General features: G+C 38.7%; 2 protein-coding genes across 2 annotated transcripts; both read right to left on the reverse strand.

Moving 5' to 3' along the window:
- Window positions 1-2,145: 2,145 nt before the first annotated feature.
- Window positions 2,146-7,993, reverse strand: paxx (PAXX non-homologous end joining factor). The gene is made up of 7 exons (XM_018668903.2): window positions 7,794-7,993; window positions 7,061-7,121; window positions 6,906-6,955; window positions 3,547-3,725; window positions 3,380-3,430; window positions 2,776-2,869; window positions 2,146-2,488 (listed from the first exon to the last, which is right to left on the reverse strand). The coding sequence occupies exons 1-7, from the start codon at window positions 7,892-7,894 to the stop codon at window positions 2,440-2,442; spliced, it is 585 nt and encodes a 194-aa protein (XP_018524419.1). The 5' UTR covers window positions 7,895-7,993; the 3' UTR covers window positions 2,146-2,439.
- Window positions 7,994-17,023: 9,030 nt separating this feature from the next.
- On the reverse strand, window positions 17,024-18,313 carry gcnt4a (glucosaminyl (N-acetyl) transferase 4a). Its single transcript, XM_018668322.1, has one exon. It carries the CDS (start codon window positions 18,311-18,313, stop codon window positions 17,024-17,026), a length of 1,290 nt encoding a protein of 429 aa, XP_018523838.1.
- Window positions 18,314-18,531: the final 218 nt, after the last annotated feature.

Genomic DNA, 18,531 nt, shown 5'->3' on the forward strand with positions numbered 1-18,531 from the left:
ATTTCACTTTGATATTTGGGCTTTACCATGCACATACATTTATATGATTTACAGTCTAGAGACCTACATTCTGTGTTTGCATTCATCTGCCCAGATCTGTTTAAAGGATACTTTCAAGTCTGTCTTAAAACAATACTGGCCATATGTAGATTGAAGGAGGTATTTGTTCATTGTAATTGCCTCTGTTGTTCAGAAGAGATCCATTCTTGAAGGAGTGTAAAATGTATTCTAAACTTCAACTGAAGCTGTTGGTTCAAGTATGATGCCAAGGAAACTGGCAGTACAGAGAGAGATGACTGTCTGTATTTCCCTACTCTAAGTCAGTTGTATTCTCTTTGAAATAATAAAGATGGAGGATGAAAAGCAGCAAAATGAGGCAAATCATACCAAACAAAAAAAGTGGAAAACAGAGAGAATTAGATCCCAGATGCTGCACCATGATTACTAAAAGTCACTTGGAAAAGAGATCATATTTTCCTGTAAAATCCAGAATAGAGTTTTGAATCCTCCTCATCATGTACAAAGCCTTTAATGTCAGGCAGGTTATTAACTCAATGTATGTTCTCTCTCCTGTAGTTTTGTGCTCTATTCTCTCCCTGTTGCTCTCTGCAGGTATTTGTGCTTCCAGAGCTGTAGAATCTGAATCTGTGATCACAAGCAACCTACTGCCCCTGCGATCCTGCTCAACACACACTGCTACTGTTATCATTATTATTATGATTATGATTATTCTCTCTCTCTCACTCTCTCAACCCAACCAGTTGAGGTAGATCAGTTTTTGAGAAACGAACCACTCAATCTGGTTCTGCTCGAGGTTTCTGCCTGTTAAAGGACGTTCTTCCTCTCCACTGTCGCCTAGTGCTGCTCATGGTGGGAACTGTTGGGTCTCTGTAAATAATATTGTAAAGAGTATGGTGCAGACCTGCTCTATATGAATGCCCTGAGATAACTTGTTGTGATTTGGTGCTATATAAATAAAACTGAATTGAATTGAATTTCAAAAAATGAATATTTAATTACTTTTTTAATTAGCCAAAAGTCATCCTGTAAAAAGGCCCTTTGTTGAGCAGAGCATCCTTATCTGGTTGAACCCATGAAGAGTAGCAGTACAGAGCCTTTAAGAATACTACTAGATTTTTCATTACTTCACAGCGGAAGAACTGAAGAGTGCTACAACGATGACTGACAACGGTGGTATTATTTTTGACAGCCCCTTCATTTTACTGATTATTTATTTATTTTTTACAAGTGCCTTAAGCATTTGCACACTACTGTGTACTGTGTGTGTGTACTGAAATTTATTTAAGCAAGAAACTACATATAATTATGTGTCCACTAAATGGAACCTCTGGCATCGACTTTAATATTATTATTACTATTATTTTCTTTATTATTTCAACCATAAATCATGTTGTACAACCTAATATAAATATTTTTTATTCAAAACCTTTGATTCCTGTGAATAATGACCATTACTGGATTGAACTGAACTGTAGTTTGCACAGTTTAGGTCTGTTGCGTGTAGCCTCTTGATCATCACATTTAGTAGAGCTTGAAAGCACCACGTGACAGAGGCCTACAAGATTATAGGGTAGATGTCATGTGAGAACACACTCTTATGGCCATTTGCAGCAAAAGTGATAAATCAGCACTGCCCTGGGTGAGTAAGTCACATAGACTGTGTCACATGCAAAACAAACAGTGGCACATACAGTGTTCTTTCCCTTCCTGGGTGTGACCATATTTTGTTATTGTTGTTTTAAGAGATGCATTTTGAAAATGTTCCTAAAAGATGTGGTATTCAACATTCTTCATCATTATTATTATTTATACTATTGATTCATATTTCTTCAAAGTGAACACACAGATGCAAAATGGCTCCCAGAGTGGATCTATAACTTGAGTCAGGGGATCAAGCATTCACAGAGAATGATTTCAATCTGGATATAATGTCACAAGAGTAGAAATACCCCTTTTATCAAATGGGTTAGGAAAAAGAAAAGTGTCGATGGCATTTGGAGATCTGAAAAACAGGATAACTGCTGCACATATTTAAAGAATACCTGAATGTGAGGGCCTGGCTGATTCGACCTTTGATTCTGTTAAGGATCAAGAATAATTTCCTTCAAGTACAATGCTACAATGTAAAGTCAGAGCTGATTTGTTGCAATTTATTTGTTATTTTATTTCCAAATTAAATTAAATACATATCAGAAGTTAAAGCATGATTCAGGAGGGAGGTCTAAGAATATGATGCTCATCGATGTGATGTAATTTTTCATTGTGATGTGAGGTAAACCATAAAGATAGTCAAGTAGCTGTGTAAAAATATGTATCAACTTCATAATGTTGTGTTATTAGATTAAAAGAACATTTCTTGTTTGTGCAGCAGCAGCCTAAGAACACGGAGGACAAAAAGAGTTTGTGTTGATGAAAGGATCAGTCTTCATCTGCATCATCAAAGGCCACACCAGTCGCTTGCAGCTTTCTGCCAAAAAGATGAACAGTTGTTGCTTAAGCAATATTAACCGAGAGGGTGTGTTTCAGTGATGCTTGTGGACCGCATCACTGAAGTGCTCAAATGACGTTAAAGCACACCCTCGCGTGTAATACTGTGATTATACAACTATTATTATTGCTGTCATGCTGATTTGAGCGCATTCTAAATGTCTTGTTGACCAATCAGATTGCTTGGTTGGAACTACTTGTTGTATAATTTACATTCACAGAGTGATTAATATGGATACTGTTCAAGTATTATGAGAGGTACACTACTTTTTAGTTCCTGGGTTGATGAGGGAAGTCCCTGGAAGTCGTCTCTTCACAGTCATTAATGGAGCACAACTCTGCTGCTGCCAAGGTCCAAACTCTGGAGACAAAAATATCTGCCAATGAGGTGCCAACAACATCATCAACAGCTCACCAAACTGGTACTAAGAATTCTGGATTTTGATTGGTTGGAAAATACAAATCCAAATCAGCTAACAGTGGGAAGAGGAAAGAGGCTTAAATAAAGGACTTAAGGACTAATCATGTTGGCCACAGTGAAGACGGTGGTGAATAAGATGTTTATGTTATTTAAAGTTAAAGTTTAAAGTTGTATACAATGTATACACTGATATTATGTATCAACTGATACATAAAACATTTAAGCACGTCATCTTCAACTGACATGTCATTGGTTGAAAAAGCTTGAACTTAAACTGCAGCTTCTTTACATCTCATATCCAAACAATGAACATTTATTTTGTAAAACCTGTTTACAGTGTTTGCAACTCAAACAAAACCCCCAAATTTCCAGACACCCATATATTCATACACACACGCACACACATGCACACATACACTCATACACCTTACTACCACCTTAAAAACATACCTGTGGGACGCCTCTGGTGATTTTTCACTGGACTGATGGCAGAAGGTCTAACTGAGGGGATGAAAAAACACAGTCAGCGTTGGGTTTAAGTCTTCATACGTTCCTAAGCTATAATCCTGTACTTTATGTAAAACAACTGCAATTGGTCACAAAAAAAGTATATTTACTGTCAATCTGATTGAGGCTGTCAGCCATCCTGAACAGCAGCTCCTTCAGTTCCTCTGTGGCCTTAGACCCTTCCAGTCTGACTAAGTTCACAGTCATGTCATCAGGACTGGAGCCCACCTGGAGCTCTGCCCCGGTGTCATGAACCACAGCAGACACGTCCCCGCTACCACAACCCAACCTGAGGGACAGAAGGGACAGTTTTATGATCACATAATCCCCACAGTCCCACACACTGACATGTGGGAGCTACTCAGTCTCAATACAAAGAATTTTCTGCTGCTGGCTGTGCTGCTGCACTGGCACTGAACTTCTTAGCCCTCTATGGTACTCATTATGATGCCAGTGGCAGAAAATTCAAAATTCAGGGAATTTTCAAAGTTGGAAACTTTCCATGGGAATTAATGAGAATATATGGGAATCAATGGAAATTAACAGGAATAAACTGGAAATCTGCAAAATTGCAGGTTAGCCTATAACAGGGAACTTAAATGTAGTTGAAAAAACAACATCTTGCAGCTTAATCTTGGTTAAAGCAACCAGATTTAATGTAAATTCAGTTGAATTTCTACCCTGCACTGTGCATTCCTCCATCACATGCACAGATCATTTCTAGGATCCTGCTCACAATAATAATAACAATAATAATAACAATAATAATAATAATAATAACAATAGATTTTATTTATAAGCGCCTTTCTGAACACTCAAGGACACTGTACAATATACAGTAATCAAAAGAACTGTACAACAGACAATAGTCAATAAAACTCCACAATATACAATAATCAATAAAACAACAATGGATAGAATCAACATAAAAGAAATGTAGGGCGGTGAAGTTGCAGTAGGATGGTCAAAGTGAGTAGGAAATCTAAAACAGATGAGTTTTGAGACTGGATTTGAAGAGAGTCAATGTTTTGGAGGGCTGGTGGCAGAGAGTTCTAGAGCACAGCTTTCAGCTGCTGTGCTCCCCACCCCAGCAGAATTCTGGACCAGTTGAAGCTTATGGAGGGACTTGTGAAGGAGGCCAAAGAGGAGAGAGTTGCAGTAATCAATGTGGGAGGTGATGAGGCTGTGGACAAGGATGGAAGCAGCATGAGGGGTGAGGGAGGGGCGGAGTCGATTAATGTTGCGTAGATGGAAGTATGCAGACCGGGTGATGTTATTAATATGAGATTGGAATGACAGTGTGCTGTCGAGGATGACACCCAGACTCTTAACTTAGGTGGAAGGGGAAACTGGGGAGCTGTTGATAGTGAGGGAGAAGCTGTCAACTTTGGATAGAGTGGATTTGGTGCCAATAATAAGGATTTTAGTCTTATAGATGTTTAATTTTAGAAAGTTTGAGGTGAACCAGGATTTTATCTCCGATAAACAGGAGGTGAGGGAGGAAGGTGGGAAAGTGGTGTTTGGGTCGCTGGAGAGGTAAAGCTGTGGGTCATCCACGAATCAGTAGAAATGGAATTTATGGAAGATATTGCCAAGGGGGAGAAGGTAAGTGATAAAGACACTGTCACACCTGTAGAGACTGGGGAGGGGTTGGATTTGAAGGATTTTAACAGTATGAACTGAGTGCGGCCTGAGAGATAGGAGTGGAACCAATCGAGGGGGGTGTGAGTGATGCCAATGGAGGAGAGTCTACTGAGAAGGATGGGGTGTGAGATGGTGTCAAAGGCTGCACTCAGTTCAAGGAGGATGAGGATGGAGGGTAAACCGGTGTCAGCTGCAATGAGGAGGTCACTGGTGATTTTAATGAGGGCGGTTTCTGTACTATGTTGGGAGCAGAAGCCAGACTGGAAAGGTTCATAGAGGCTATTTGAAGTTAAATGCAGGTGAAGTTGGGAGGCGACTATTTTTTCAAGAATTTTGGAGATGAAAGGTAAACTACAGCCACACTACAGCATTTGAGCTCACGGACTACATGCAATCAACTAAGTTTTCATCATATTACAGGGGTAAATAAAGTTTAGCTAGCAAAAAATAAATTAATTAATTTGTATTAATTTGCACACGTCTGCTTATCACAAAACAAAACGTTTAGATTTATGTTTGTATATGATACAGTTTGTATAAATTACAAATTTCTAATTTCTCTGTGTATATTTTCAAAATTCCCCAGCTTCCCAAGGAAAGTTTCTGAAAAGTTTCTGGAAATTTACCGGACATTTTTTGACCCTCTGCAACCCTATTCTCAGGTTTGTCTGTCTGAATGTTACCCTCAGACAATACTGTACCATTGTGAAACAGCCTGTTAGAATATTCCGACAAACTTTACATCAACAATCTATCATAACGCAAACAATCATAACCATCTTTAAAACAAAACAGTGGGTCACATTTCAGTGTTTGAACATTATCATTGACTGGTGTGCGTCTTTCCTCACATATAACCCCAATTCCAAAAAAGTTGGGACGCTGTGTAAAATGTAAATAAAAACAGAATGCAAAATGTCTCAGTTTCAACATCTGATATGTTGTTTATGTTCTATTGGGAATAAAATATGGGTTGATGAGATTTGCAAATCATTGTATTCTGTTTTCATTTACATTTTACACAGCGTCCCAACCTTTTTGGAATTGGGGTTATGTTTTGTCACCATTTGCTGTGTTGCTGCCATCTTTAGCTCACAGGTTATTGAAATTCATGAAACAGTTCTTCTCAGCTGTGAAACATGTGGTTCTTGTGTGTTACCTATGTGTATTCAGTGTCTTTCCTCTGTGTTACTTGTGAGATGTGTGCAAAATATGAGAACATGCTCTCAGAGTGCACTGTTATAGTAGATTACACTCCGTAACAGCTTGAACTTCATTACAACTAACATTGTCTAATTTATCTAGGTTAATTTGTAGAAACCTAGATAAAATAAGTTTATGATAACTGTTACACTTTTGAACAGTATATAAAACCTAAATACAAAATAAACCAAAATGTCAGAGTGGGAATTTTAAAAGAAATGGTTTTCCATTACTTAATTATTAACTAAAGTATATTAAACAACTAAAAATCAATCACTTAAAATAAAATGCAAAATATTATGAATCCGTTTTTTTTCCAGATTGTACAATTACAGAAAAAAACATTATCAGACCAATTTTGTGGAGAGAGAAGATGGACCTGAACCATCTAACAAACACCACAAAAAAGGGTTCAACATACACCGAGTCATGTGACAAATTAAAACACTGTTTTTGTTTTGCCAAGGGTCCTGGCTGTTTTTTTTTTTCAGTTTGAGGATGGATTATGCATTGGGTGTATAAGGCCAGAAATTGGTACATAACCTAAATGTAACACTGTACAATAGAGGGCTGGAAATAACCTTGAACAAAGGGGTTTTTAAAGGACAGATTGTAATCTTACCTGAGTTTTAAAATATAATCCTCTGTAGATTTCAAGGCAAACCTCTGTCTCTAAATAAATGGGTATAATTAAAACCAGTGCCACAGCAGGTACACAGTCAACACATTCACTGATGAACTGAGTGAAAATCCTGGGGATGTGGAGGTGAAACTTACAAACTGGTTCAGTGTGTCCTCAGTGTAGTCTGTGCTCCAAACATCAGCAGCATCAGTCAAACTACAGCAGATGAACAAAATCATGATGAAGGAAATAGTGTCAGTCATTCACACAGGGGGATGACATACTGATAAAAACATGCACACCCACAAGGTACTTCATTACATGGTCTCAAAAATCATGAGGGTGAATAAAAATCTTGCTGACAAGGTCTAAAAAGGCTTTTAGAAAACAATAATCTTGTGGAGGGACAACAGTTGGGATTATTAACCCCTTGTGGCACATGTTCATATTATTGTGTAGGGACCTACACCCCTGTTCCTGCTCTCTGAAGGAGAGAACTGTTATCCAATGTAACAGCATAAAGGCAATTTATCATAAGAAAACAACTGTAGATTGCATTACTGATTTTAAGGGACACTCTGCACACACTCTACATACTCAGAAACTCATTTGGAGATTAATTCCTATCAGTAAGATGGTGATCAGTGCTTCAATGAGCACTCTATCTCATTCTTAATCTCTACATTGTGTGAACATTTCATGCTGCTGGATGGAATATGAATATACCGTCATTTTGAGAAGCTACCAATTATTCAGTTTAACACTACGTCTAGTTTGTGGTTCTAATAATGTTCCTGATAAGCACCGGAATAATAAAGTGTAGCTCTCTCGCAGTCCAGTAGCGAGCACCTCTGAGGTCTCTTTCCTGTGCGTTTTTAATAGACTCACCTAACACAAAGTACTCCGTTTTTTTTCTGTGTGTAGCACAGAAATTTAGACTGGCTCTTTTTATCCAACACAGTACAGTATGACGTTAGGTTTAAATCCATGTCAGTGCTAAGATGCTAACCAACGATGTCCAGGAAGGACAACAAAAACCTTTCTCCTTCTTTTGAACTGCTCGTGCGCGACTCTTTTCTTTCTTCCCTGGCTTGTACTGGCTGTTGGCAAACATGCGTGTCGTATTACCGCCCCCTGCTGGACTGGCGTATGGAAATACGGGGGAAAAAGGGAAAGAGAAGGAGAATTCTCTCTGTTAAACCAGTTTCTTTAAGGTAGCAACAGCAACATTATGTGACAATTTTACCTTAACAGTTTCAGAATCATTATGGTGGTACACTTACTCTTAATAGGGAGAACACCCTGAACACACCCGTCCTGAACACCCGTCGTTGCTCTATGTAATTTTGGTGAGCAGGTACAATCCCCTCTAAGTGATAGCCAGCGGCCCAGCAAGTTCAAGAGTAATGCTGAACTGTAGATCACTTAAGGCAAGTCTAACAGATATCACCATGAAACTTCCCAGATGACTACTCACTTTAAAATAATTATTTTATCTATAAATTGTTTTTTGGAATGTTGTGTTTAAATACACAAATGAGGCACTACCTAATTAAATATGCACAGAACATAAATCTGAAGATTGGATAAAGCCTTGTTCAAAATCCTTGTTTCATTTTGTTGACATATTAGAGTCAAATATTTTTTACAAGGGGGATTCAGGATATTGCTTCTTATCACTCCATAAATCAGAAAATATTGTCAACAGCCATTTTAAAAAAATCTATTTTTGCCATATTTTAAGGAATAAAAAATTCTATAAGTCAGGCTATGATATACAGTATGAAGGGTGGAGTTGCTAGAGCGGCAGTATTAAAGAAGAAGCAGAAACTGGCACTGAAAGAAGCCCAGTTAAAGGCTGAAAGGGAAGAGCTGGAGATTCAAACAGAGTTGGCTTCTACTGTAAGGCTTAAAGTTTATGCTGAGTATGATCATTTTCAACCACATGCTGGCATTACCACAGTATTGGATGAAGTTATGCAAGACGATGATGAAAGTCTAAGTATGGCACCTCAGCACCTAAGTTAGTTAGTTTAAATACATACAAAGTGTTAGAGCCATGGCAAGTGATTAACAGTAGAGGCAGAACTGTGCTCGGATGGATTCTCAACAGCCCACTTAAAGATCACACACATACTGATTCAGAAGACTGTAGACTTTCAAGGGACCTCACTGAACGGTGAACTTCAGCAGGGCCCAGACCTTGCAAACTCCCTCACAGGAGTATCACCACGGTTCAGAAAAGAAGAAGAATTGGTTACCTTATTACCTCCCAATTAGGGGCTGGGAAATGTAGGAGCCAAAGTTGATAAAAATAATTGAGTTGTATTTTTGTTCATATTTGAATTTTTTACACTATAATGCAACACAGACTTGAGGTGAGGATGTTAAACACATAACAGTGCATATGACTGAATTCCAGGAGGTAATGAGACAGGTGCAACATATTAGGGCAGTGCACATAATCACAGAGGTGAGAGACACTGGGGGCAGGAAGTGAAGCATCTGCAACGACAAGACAGCTGAGTATATCAAAATAAAACAGGAAAGGAAGGAACATCAGGTGTTTGAAATGTTTTCCTTTCTCTGCTGAGAAGACATCTACGGGCACATGTCCCCCTGGGAAATGTAGAAAAATACTACACAGCATGGAGCAATAAAGACCAAAAATGGAGACAAAACACAAAATAAATGCCAGCGATAATCCTTAGCACCACAGACAACTTAAATAAATTTGTCCTTGGTACCAGAACTCTGCTTGTTTTCTACACATACTGAAAGTGACTAACTAAACCTCAGTTTTTGGCCATTTTTATTGCTACAGATCACAAAATGGATTGCACTTATGTATAGCACTTCCTAGTCATATTGATGGCTCAAAACGCTGCACACAACAGGCCACATTCACACACACATTTATACAGCACTTATGCTACATATACTAAGTGCTCTAACACATACATACACACATTCACACTCCAGTGGTAAATCAGGGGCAATCTGGGGTTCAGTATCTTGTCCAGGGATACTTTGGCAGGCAGACTGGAGAAGCCAGGGACTAAACCACTGACCTTCCAATTGGTGGGCGATCGCTCAACCCCCTGAGTCATGGCCACCCTGCCCCCAAAAACCATATGTATATACCATAAGATTTCTTGTATGTGGGCTAATTTGGGAAGACAGGTGGACAATATTGTGTAATGTCATTTAGACAGTGAATAAATCATATTGGACTGAAAATGTGTGCTGTTCCCAGTCTCAGCCCTCTGTGGCAGCAGACTTTTCTTGCTGCCTTCATAGACTGCTGCTTGGTCATGGTGTTTGACTGTAGAGATGATCAAACATTTTTGAACAACTATTTTGAAGGAAGCATACCCCAGCCTTTCTCCATTTCACCAAACGTCAGAAGGTCATCAAATATACAAAGCTTTGTTCCCTGTGGACCACAACAAATTTTTATCTCAGTCTGGCTCGCAGTTGTCAAGCAACCTTGCTCTGAGCCAAAGCGATAGATGGATGCGCCAACCAATGGGGAGACATTTAAATGAGGAAGATGGTCGTGTGATAGAATTTCATCTAATTAGTGAAGCTACTTAAAGTTGACATTGAATTTGTTATTTTTTTGTGTTTGGTATAAATATTTAAAATGTCTTTTTATAGAAGCATGTCATTTGTCTCCTGTAAGTCTCTACTGCTCTGCAGCCAAGCTAGGAGTGTGTGAGAAAAGTTATCACATACAGTACTCTCTGTTATTCCAGGCAATTCCCTCATGTAGTGAGGTGTTGGTTGGAACCAGTGGCTGTCTGCACAGACAAGGCCTCCATTATGCTCAGAGAACTGTGCTCCATGGGCAGTTTTTTTCATTAGCCATCAGTTATAAAGCTTGCTTTTCATGCTAATGAAAACAAGAGGTCCATATCTGTTGGGATGATTGAGCAACAACTGACTGGCTTGCAGTGAGTGAAAGAAAAGGTTAGGTTTGTAGCAGACCCGTATTATTAAGAGGAATTCAAATGGTTGATGCAAACTGTAAAAGATAACCCTTAGTGTTTGTTAATGAAACTAAAAGTCAAGTTTGTATTCTACAATGTGAAAAGCATGATTATTTGTTTGCTCGGGCTGTGTGCTCAAGCAGATATTTGCACTGAAGTCTGGGTGGTATGGCAACAGAGAGTGAGACAGAGGTGTAAGACAGCCTGAGGCAGAAAGAGAAAAAAAAAAACTATCAAGAAAGTTACATTATTAGCAACAAGCTGCTTCCCATGAATATCATAACACATTTTGTTCACCTCTGCATAATGCTGAAAGTATTCTATGAAGTTCCAAAGCACAGGACAGAGAACAGATTTTAAGATATGTCATACACCAAATCTCCAGACGTTATTTTTTTATTTTCTACAAGTTACAAAGCCAGTGACACATTTAGCCATTTTCTCATTCAGGTTTGCAAGTTTCTGAGGTGTGTCTTATCTAAAATAAACACTAACCTCTGATCACACATTCACAGGTCAAAAGGGTGGATTTATTTACCATCTTCCCATCCCCCACCTGTGCCTGAAGTCATAATCCTGCCGTTAGGTCCTGGTTTACTCAACAGGAACAAAGACAGGCTGTTCACGCAGAGGTACTTCTGGTCCATCGAGTTATGGCAGGGCTGATGACAGTAGACAGAGTCTGAATATAGATGTGTACATTCAAGGCTGATGTTCTCCACTTCCTTCTTTGTGCTGCCAGATATTATAATGTCATTTTTACTTCCCCATTAAAATATATGTACAGTCAGGTTGTACTTTTAATTTTGGCTAAACAGTGTGTGTACTTTCAAAGAAAGAACAATTATCCTTTTTATTGCCTGAACACAGTTTGGGGCCTTATAGCGTAATTCCAGGGTTTTTTCCAAAGGCTTTGTCATATTAATCACAGTGGTGCAGCTGTCAGGTTTTTCAAAATGTAGCTACAACTACAAAATGTTGATACAGATACACAATAAAACTGATAAAAATGGGAACAGTGTCATTAGCTCTTAGTGTAACATATATTTTTCAAGTGGATTTCTCAGTCATATTTTGGGAAATTATATATATTTCTCTGTTACTGTCCTATAACAACAATGTTTAGTTTCAGTGTTTTTCACTACAAAAAACTGTTCAGTATGTTCCAGGAAACGTCTTAAAGCACTCTTGTTTGGAGAAGCACTCCTGGTTTATGGCTGCGTACACTGCCTCAGTCTCCACCCTCACTTAGTGCTGCAGCAAAATGACTGTGCAAATCCTTTATACCAGTTCTTTTTGGAGTTGATGAAATAGCCACATCCTCACAATCTGGTCTAACACTGACAATTGCTCTGACCTTCTCTTTCCTACTCAGCTTTTGTATATTATGAAGCTATCTGCTAACTAGCAAAACATAACACTAAATAATGTCCATTCAAATACTGTGTGACAAAGCGTAGCTTGCTTTAAACAGTGACACATTTCCCCACTCTCTTTGAAGCTTTGAATCTGTATACGGTGGTGATACCCGCTAACAATCTGCAGCCCAAAGACTTGACAAAGAATGACAAAGAATAGCTTTTTCTTTGTTTAACTTTCCTTCATCTCTTTTTTTTACTGCCCTAAAACTCTTATTGTAGTGACACTGAGGGTTTGATTCATGTAGAAAAATACATGGGTAGACATGCTATTGGGTTATATAAATAAAACTTACCTGACTTGACTTGGAACAAATGTCTCATGTCATTTGTAGACTATACAGGTCAAGGATGTGCTCCAATCCATTGCACACTGGCAGTGTTATTGAATTTCTACAAATATAAAACTTAGGAAAAAAGTAAAAAAAATGACATATTATATAACTGTTCACTGAAATTTCAGTTAATTTAACCTGAGAGACATCAAATCAGAAAATGCTTCTGTGTCCATGATGAAGGTTCTCCATTCAGCTACTTTCTGAGTAAAAAAAATACGCTGGGTGAAGAGATGAATGCTAGATTATTGTCTAGCTGTTTTAGAAGTTACTTTTGATGTTCTAGGATTTTTTGACAGTAAAAACTTGTCTGCTGTGTACTAGCAAGTTAAATGGCAGAAATAGGAGACTGAAGGACTGTGAATAAACATGCAGTAGATTCCACATCCTGTTGGAAATCTGTTGAAGCTGCTGAAAGCCTGCCAACTGGCCTAAGTTCACTAGGCATTTGGTCATTGATTTCATCTTTGCATAATAAACAGTTTTGGAAACAGTGAGCCTTAATGTAATTACTTCAGGAGGGGGTGGGGGTGGGGGGTGGGGTCTCTTAATGCCTTTAAAGCCAAAAAGTGCTATAAAACAAATCACATATTAAATAAGAACGTTGGGTCAAAACATTTGCTGAAACTTAATCATAAAATCACAGACTTGGAAGATGACACTGCACCTTTTTTGGGAAGGAGCTCTTAATGAGCCAGGGCAAAAGAAAAAATAAACAGCTCAGCTTGGACCATGTCCAAAATACCAGACCATGGAGAAAGAATGATGCTTATTGTTCATTGTATACCTGCGGATAGACAGACACGTAGGAGGGGGCAGAGGTTTCGTATTCAAATTTCACCTGTCCTCTACAACCCCTCTGCACTGTAGAGCAGCCATGAATTGAGTTTATTGTGAGGAACAGACCAATATGGGAAAGGAGAACCAAAAAATGAGGCCACCAGTGACTAGCCAATCCAGTGATACCTAATGTGAAAAAGAGCATCTGATGTGCCATCTAAAAGGCCTGTGCTGCTTACAAAACCACTATAAACACTTTGGTGATATTGACACATTCAAAGGTAGCACTGTAATAGCTCTGTTTGGCTTTTGTGGTGACACAACATTTCCAGAAAGAGGCAACTGACATGAGAGTCAACATCCAGAGTCCAGAATTAGTGCTAATGGTCACCCTGGTGAGAGCTCCAGGCAGAAAGAAACTTAGGACAGGAGTTGCTTTCACATGACACAAATCATTATTGGAAAATGAATGTTGTTATTCTATAACAAATAGTTTTATAGAATTTTCCTAATTGCATTAATGTACCACTCCAACATCTATAACACCAAAATACTGTATTGATACCATCAAAAATGCTGACACTAGCATCAATATCTGCCTAAAATGACATGGTTTCTATGGAGATCTCTTGAGATTTTCCACCTAAATGGGAAATTTAGTCTTGTTCTTTTACAGTTTCTAAGAGGGGAGGGGTTAAGGAAAAAGGACTAAATGTCAAGGTCCAAGGAATCTAGTTATAAATGCTGAAGCCTTATCTTTACAAGGTTTCACACAGATTTCCATTATAATAAAGTCAGCTTCGCAGCTAGCCATTTGACACCTCTTCCATTGTGCCTTTTAAAGTCTTCCTGTGAAAGATAACAGCTGATTAAAGTATTTAGCAGCCTGTCAAGCAGACAGAAACATGAGCTGATGCTATGCAGCCACCACCTGCTAGTGCTACAGTCCCGCTGCATCTCATCCTTTTTGTTGCATTTCCTTTGTATAAACAATAACCTGATCCCATGATTCCCATAAAAGGCTAGAAAAAAGTGGAGTCATTCTCCTGGCAGATAATTTAAATACAAAACATTTAAAACTGCTTCTAAAATCATGATCTCCATCTCTGACATATTGAAGAGTAGCAAAAGGCCACTCTGTGTTTCCTAAAACCTCCTCAAGCTTGTTAATACAGCATCTGGTGAGATGTAGGCCAGTGTTATTTTCTATTATAATCTGACAGACTGAAGAAAAGGGGTCAGTGCTTAAGCACCTTAACTTATAATGGCAAGCTCCCACCTCTCCACACTCATTTGATACACTCAGTATCAGTTCTGTTAAGTCATCAGTATTTGGAGCCAGCCAGAAATGAAATTAAAAACACCACCTTCTACCTTTAGATGCACTTAAGACAAGACGCAGGTGGAACTAAAAGACCTGTGTATGAAAAACATAATGACTTACATCTACATTAGCTAAGCAGAGCCCATTAAACTAGTCCCATTAAAAGAGAATACTGGTACCCTGTGGAGTTTGCATTGTAAACAACAAGCAAATTGCATTTTATTTATCCTTAAACCTAAATAACATATTATTATAATGGATATATGGATAATGGTATCACAGCAAATGTAAATTAGTAACAACAATAATATGACAATGATGGTGTAGTTAAAACTAGTCAGTCTAATCCAACAGTCCAGCAAAAAATTCTACTTTGTGAAGGTCATAATGTTCACATGTCACAGAAACACGTTTCTGTAATTTCTATCCTAATTGATAATGAATGTGTGTAAACAGACGGGGATATCTGTTCCTGGCTGACAAAGTCATACCTGAAAAATCCAGGCATTTCATTCTATTAATGCAAAAATACTGCCGATTCAATACTACCTGAAGTAGTGCTGTTCATTAAAGACCTCAGCACATCTTCTGCCACCTAATGACAGAATCTTGTGAGCTGCATTAGAAGTAGGGCTGTTGTGTCTGACATTTTTTGTTACCTTCTTAGACTATCCAACAAGCAAGGCCCCTTTGATCAGCAATTAGCCAAGTGTGTTAAGGTAAGTAAGCAGGTAGGGGTGGAACTTCTGTTAAGCTTGTTCTTCATTCTTCACACAGCTACTACCATCACTACAGCTGAGTACAACCTGTTTGAAAGTGTGTACTGTTTTCCTCATTTGTACATTTCATCGTATCTAGCCCTTACCAATGCAGAGGGCATTATTGCCCCAACTTCAGAACAGGAATAAACACCGACATGTTGTACTAAGACGTTTGAGGCTTAGTGATGTCTTAATTTGAAACACTGTTCACAGTTATCAACTATCGAGGTACTATCCTCTGCAGAGGCAGGATAGTGTGATGTCATGTCTGAATATGTACATTTTTATTGACACATTACCTCCACAAAAATGTGCATCACATGACCCTCACACGTAGGGCAATCGTGAGTGTCCTTGTGTATGCACCATGAAAACATAATAAAGACTACAGTGACCTGCAAATTAATGCATACATACATAGTGTCAAATACTCTTTTAACAGAATGGGTAAATCATGTATTTATTCTTTAATAAGTCAGAGCTTGTTCAGAGCTGTGACTGACTACAGTTGATTATTGCTGACAGGGTAACACCTGAGACCACAACAACAGGGCATGCAACTCATAAGAAGCATCATACTTAAAAAATAAGTGTCACTTTAAACTTTTTCAAATCAATGACTCCCTTCAAAAAACATTTAACTTATAGAACATATGAGAATAATATGCATATTTGGTATTTCTACTCTCAATGTAAGAGTCCATAACCATATCCATAACAACATGGATACTGTAATTGCATATGATGTCAAATGACACTTTCTTTACAGGATAACATTTCCTGAAATAACCCATTATTCTTAATTCATAAGCATACAATTTCCCTCTCTTATTGATTAAATGCTTTGTGTGCTCACTGAAAGCTACAGCCTGACAATGGTTATAATGAATGAAATGATGTGAAAAGGAGACTGTGCTGAGCAAGTGCAGTATCCTGCTACAGCAGGATGCTATAATCTAGCAGAGGCAGAAAGAGAATTCAAATCCCTTAGCAATGCCACTTTGAAAAAATAATTCATTACAAGTCCAGCAATTAATATTTTAGAAATACTAATAAAAATGTACCTTATTAACAGTAATTTGACAAATTATCCTTTTCACAGTGTTAAATTACAGATGCATTATTGATGCAATGTTTTAATGTTCCAAGTGGTTCAGGTGGTGCCTCATTACACTGTGTTTGGGACCTTATCAAGTGTTTGTTTGAAAAATCCTATTCTGCAAAGTAATTAGAAGTTGTCAGACAAATGTATACACTAACACATTCAACAGGTGAACTGGACAAAAGGAAAATACTCATGTAAAGTGCCTGCATCTCAGAGTTTTCATTTCTGTGATATCACACCTTTGTCTAATCTCATGTCAGCCCTGTGATAGACTGGCAACCCGTCCAGCCCCTAGTATGGGAAATGGATTAATGGATGGATGGATGGATAGATGGATAGATGGATGGATGCCTAATCTCATAATAACTACTGAAACTACTCTCTCCTTGTCTCCTCCTCACCATCATGTTGACATGTACTGGTGTTTTTCCATCAGCTTTTCCTCCAAACACTTAATCAGGATCGGGTCCACTTTGGGGTCAAATTTGTTAGCAAACCAGTGGCCATAGTTAAGAAGCCAGCGAAGTTCAGCAGCTCCGTAGATGCAAACACTCCGCATATGAGTACCTGTGCAGGCTGGGTAAAGATTTCCTTCTAAATAGTTCCATTTGACTAGTCGTGTCTTACTCCTCAGATCTGTAATGTCTGCTTCTGACCTGGCAATGTGTCCTGGAACCCCAGGAATCCTGACAAGGGTGGCCCAGAAGTGTTCATCTGGTGAGTATGTGTCAGCAGACCATGCCAGAAAGTCCTTTGCCACCTGGCTGCTGCTAATGTAATTCACAAAATCCCATGACAGGACAAAATATGCACTTCCGATGAACATCTCGATACCATGAGGAGGAACATCTTTGGCCACGGTGGTTTTGACAGGGATACGACGATACTCATAAGGCACATTTTTCAGCTCATGCCGGAAGCAGAAGCGCTGTTTCTTGAGTTCACTGGGACGGCTGGACTCCAGCATGTTACTGCCATTCAGTTGCTTCAGCTCCATTACCAGTTCATAGTTTGACTTGAGAGGAAAATCCTGGCCACACAAATTGATAACATACTTCCACTTGACCTCTGACCTTAGCAGGTCAGAGAGGCAGTTGAGGTCGGCATTAAGCCTGCTGATGTGGGCATATTCCACAGATTCCAATTTTGAGGCAATGAACACATTTGGAATACAGTGGGCCAGGTTTTTAATGGCCTTTATAAACGCTGGAGAGGACTTCTGATCATAGTGAATGCAATAGATATTATGAGGGGCATAGATGGCATGAAGAATACGCTCCACCATGGGTGCATTCTTATGCACCACCAGAGAGTAAGCCAAGGGGAAGCTCCGCTCTGCACCCGACACTGGAACCTCATTGTATGCCCTTGTTTTAATAAATGTTTGACAGTCTGAGGTCAAACTCACAGTGCTATAATCATCCACATCAACGGTGATTTTCTGCTTTATCTCGAGAGCTTTGCCTATCTCCACAGGGTCAAGCTCGTAAATGGCAGTGCAGTTGATGTCATATCTGTGGTTGTGGATTCCGGATATGCTGACAGTGATACCATAGGGTTCAATGTAGACACTGTCCCTCACGGTCACTTTAATGTAGACCAGCTTGAGCAGACAGACCACCAGCAGAGACAGAGAGAACAGGAAGCACCTGTGTCTCAATCTATGTATGTAGTGAGCACATCTTACTTTCATTCTGGGAGCAAAGGGATAAAAAAAAAGACAGAAATAAACTTAAAGAATTTCAGATGAGCGACAGAATGACTAGAATTAATTAAATAAACAAGTTATCTTTACATTTTTTAAATTCTGGAGAATGAACACCTATAAATGCATTTTCCCTGAGATGACTGTGTTTAGGAAGCAAGTAAAATTAAAATACTTTATACTTATACTTTATAGAAGCTGTTCCT

Source organism: Lates calcarifer, linkage group LG13, assembly GCF_001640805.2.
Source record: "Lates calcarifer isolate ASB-BC8 linkage group LG13, TLL_Latcal_v3, whole genome shotgun sequence".
Classification (NCBI taxonomy): domain Eukaryota; kingdom Metazoa; phylum Chordata; class Actinopteri; family Centropomidae; genus Lates; species Lates calcarifer.

Excerpts from the sequence above, each read along its gene's own strand:
- paxx (XM_018668903.2), bottom strand. The coding sequence starts at position 7,894 with ATGGATTTAAACCTAACGTCATACTGTACTGTGTTGGATAAAAAGAGC. Across the intron at positions 6,956-7,060 it reads AGGACACACTGAACCAGTTT|AGACAGAGGTTTGCCTTGAA; the intron begins GTAAGTTTCACC and ends CCATTTATTTAG. Across the intron at positions 2,489-2,775 it reads ATCAACCCAGGAACTAAAAA|AAAGCTGCAAGCGACTGGTG; the intron begins GTAGTGTACCTC and ends TCTTTTTGGCAG.
- gcnt4a (XM_018668322.1), bottom strand. The coding sequence starts at position 18,313 with ATGAAAGTAAGATGTGCTCACTACATACATAGATTGAGACACAGGTGC.